This window comes from Tarenaya hassleriana, unplaced genomic scaffold (genome assembly GCF_000463585.1).
Source record: "Tarenaya hassleriana unplaced genomic scaffold, ASM46358v1 Cleome301, whole genome shotgun sequence".
NCBI lineage: Eukaryota > Viridiplantae > Streptophyta > Magnoliopsida > Brassicales > Cleomaceae > Tarenaya > Tarenaya hassleriana.
The window spans coordinates 1-3657 of NW_010966188.1; the positions used below are offsets into that span (position 1 = coordinate 1).

At 42.3% G+C, this 3657-nt stretch overlaps 1 protein-coding gene across 1 annotated transcript; it reads left to right on the forward strand.

Moving 5' to 3' along the window:
- The first annotated feature begins 942 nt into the window (after positions 1-942).
- Positions 943-1667, forward strand: LOC104820470. The gene is made up of 2 exons (XM_010550915.1): positions 943-1064; positions 1169-1667. The coding sequence occupies exons 1-2, from the start codon at positions 943-945 to the stop codon at positions 1665-1667; spliced, it is 621 nt and encodes a 206-aa protein (XP_010549217.1).
- The last annotated feature ends 1990 nt before the right edge of the window (positions 1668-3657 follow it).

The following is a 3657-nucleotide window of genomic DNA, read 5'->3' on the forward strand; positions in this document are numbered from 1 at the left end:
AGAAGAAGCATTTGAGCACGATCCTTATCCTGCACAGAGAGCGCCACGTCAAGCTCCACGCAGAGGAGAGCGAGTTGAAGATGACGACTTAAGCGGTATTAAGATGGAGATTCCTAACTTCAGTGGAAGGAATGATGCAGAAATCTACCTTGAGTGGGAGCGAAAGGTGGAGATGGTATTTGATTGCCATCGATATTCTGAGCTAAAAAAGGTAAAGCTAGCAGCTGCGAGATTCAACGATTATGCGCTCTTGTGGTGGGATCAACTGGTAATATCCAGAAGACGCAATAGGGAGATGGAGCAATTTGGTCATAACTTTGCACTGCGATGTCCAAACGATGTGATTCCAGTTGGAAATGAATCCTAACTCACCAAAGGTCTGATCTGGAAAATATGAGATCCAACGGAGAAAGCTTCAATTCTGGGGAGATGACGAAATCCACGGTTCAGTCCTCAGAATACAGATTGAGCAGGTTGTCTTGTTTCATTCATAACTTTTGATTAGAGACTCCGATCGCAGTTCCGTTTGAATCATAATAAACTAGACATCCAGATCTTCACGTGGATATAAAGTACATAATATTTGGTGAGGGTTTGTCTCCTCAATCAGTCGTTTGAAAATCACGTCAATTCCAACTCCAAATCTGATGAATGAAGACTAATCTTGATTATTCTAGAATTTGTTGAATTCTAGGTGAGTCAAATTAAAATAAATAAGTGATAATTACTATTTGTAATTAATCGTAGTGTGTAGAATCTTCCTATATGTAGTATAAATAGAAGTATAAGTTATGTCATTTTTCATCAAGTTAAAAGCAAGAACAAAAAGAAAAGTTTTTTTTGAAGTGTTCTCCTCTCCACTTCCTCTCCTCTAAGTTTTTCTAAGTTCTCCATCTAAAATATTTGCCCACCTCTCAACAAAGTGGTATCAGAGCCTAGGCGATGGCGACTACAAGCGGAGCTTTCCCGATTCCAAAGCTTACGAAAGACAACTATGAAAGATGGAGTATTCAAATGAAGGCGTTCCTTGGTGGACAAGATGTATGGGATGCCATCGAAGAAGAGTATGAAGAACCGAAGAATTTGGCTTCCGCTAGCCAAGCCATGAAGAAGGCGGCCAAAGAAGCGAAAGAAGAGACCAACGGGCACTTTCGTTCATCCAACTTAGTGTGGATGATACCATCTTCGAGAAGATCGCTCATGCCACCACATCGAAGAAGGCATGGGATACTCTTGAAAATGCTTTCAAGGGTATTGACAAGGTGAAAAAGGTGCGGCTTCAATCACTTCGTGGAGAATTCGAAGCTTTGCAAATGAAGGAGTCAGAAGCAGTCTTCGACTATATCTCTCGAGTTACGGCGGTCTCCAATCAACTCGTAAGCAACGGTGAAAAGATGACAGATAGTCGAATCGTGGAGAAGATACTTCGGTCACTATCTCCGAAGTTCGATCATGTCGTTGTGGCGATTGAAGAATCTAACGACATTGAGAAAATGACCGTTGATGAACTCACCGGAAAGCTTCAAGTTCATGAAGAAAAAATTAAAAGGAGACACAAAGAGCCGATCGAGCATGCTCTTCAAGCAAAGGTGAATATTGAAGAGAAGAAAAATGATTATCGGAACCAAGGTGGACGTGGTCGTGGTGAAGGACGGGGGGATGAGTGAATCCAAGAGTGATACACCAAAAGATCGAGAGTTCTTGAGTGAAACCCAGAAAAAGGCCTATGAGAGCAATCCCGAGAGCTCAAATACACTACTTCTTTCGAGAGGGAGAGATATCAAGAAAGCATTGCTTTCTAGTCGACCGATGATTGTACTAGAAAGAGCCCATTTAGAGCAGCTTGTAGCTTCTTCGTTTTTGATCTCGTCATGGGTCCATCCGGAAAACTGATGTGATCCACGTTGCTTCCATTTTGTTCCGTCGTGCTTCCAATGTCCTCATCACATATTAAGAGTGCATACAAACATGATTAGAGTGCATTAAAACAATTTTAGAGTGCGTCAAAACATATTTAGAGTGCGTGAAATATGTTTAGAGTTCAGCTAAACATGTTTTGAGGCATGGCAAGCTCAGCAACTTCTCTCTCCTTGCCAAGTGCATCTGAAGCTCCTTCTTGTGTTTCATCCGTATTCAGCTGCTCCTCATCCGCATCTAGATCGATGACCTCACCACTCTTTGATGCAATGGTTCTATCTCAGCCCTCAACATCCTTCGTAACTCACCCATTAGTGCTTGCATTTGAAGTGGGTTTGCTCCTTCAGGTTGCTGCTCATTTTGTGTGTCATCCATGTTGAAACTCTGCAAAAAAATGTTAAGAAACAAAAAGATAAGTTGGGATTATATGAGTGGTTAGTCATGCCATTTGGACTTAGTAATGCACCTAGTACCTTTATGCGCTTGATGAACCATATGAGTCGACTGAGCAACATGCTATTGGTAGTTATTTTCGACATGATGGGTTCTTGTTTAGGGGGAACAAGCTTTGCATTCCTCACTGTTCATTACGTGATTTGCTTGTTCATGAGTCTCATAGTGGAGGACTAATGGGACACTTTGGAGTGGCCAAGACGTTGTCTATGTTGCAGGAACATTTTTACTGGCCACACATGAAGAGAGACGTAGAGCGAACTTGTGGGAGATGCGTTACATGCAAGAGGGCTAAGTCTAAGCTTCAGCCTCACGGTTTGTATTCTCCCCTCCCTATTCCTAGCGAGCCTTGGATAGATATTTCTATGGATTTTGTGGTAGGTTTGCCTAGGACTCGTTCGGGAAAAGATTCGATATTTGTGGTTGTGGATAGGTTTTCAAAGATGGCACACTTTATTCCTTGTCATAAGATTGATGATGCCTCATATATAGCATCACTGTTCTTTAGGGAGGTGGTGAGATTGCATGGGATCCCTAGGACCATAGTTTCTGATAGAGATGCTAAGTTTCTTAGTTATTTTTGGAAGACGTTGTGGTCAAAATTGGGAACTAAGCTGTTGTTTTCTACAACTTGTCACCCACAGACTGATGGCCAGACTGAGGTAGTTAATAGAACACTATCCACGTTGCTTAGAGCATTGATCAGCAAGAATCTTAAAACGTGGGAGGACTCTTTACCTCATGTTGAGTTTGCATATAATCGATCTGTGCATAGTGGTACTCGTTATTCTCCGTTTGAAATCGTGTATGGATTTAATCCGACGACTCCATTGGATTTAAGTCCATTACCTATGTCTGAACAAACTAACCTTGATGGTAAGAAAAAGGCCGAGTTTGTGAAGCAGATACATGAGAAGGCGAGGAAGAACATCGAGAGACGGACCGAACAATACATCAAGCAAGCCAACAAGGGGCGTAGAGAGGTCATATTCAAACCTGGCGACTTGGTGTGGGTTCACATGCGGAAGGAGCGGTTCCCTAGTCAAAGGAAGTCGAAACTCATGCCGAGAGGCGAAGGACCTTTCCGGGTTCTTGAACGGATTAACAACAATGCCTACAAGATTGAACTTCCAGGTGAGTATGGCATTAGTCCTACTTTTAATGTGGCTGATCTATCTCCTTTTGATGCAGATGACGAATATGATTTGAGGGCAAATCCTTTTGAAGAGGAAGGGAATGATGAGGACATCACTAGGACACAGGACCGACCACATTCAAATGTCCAAA

Excerpts from the sequence above, each read along its gene's own strand:
- LOC104820470 (XM_010550915.1), top strand. The coding sequence starts at position 943 with ATGGCGACTACAAGCGGAGCTTTCCCGATTCCAAAGCTTACGAAAGAC. Across the intron at positions 1,065-1,168 it reads TGGGATGCCATCGAAGAAGA|TGTGGATGATACCATCTTCG; the intron begins GTATGAAGAACC and ends CATCCAACTTAG.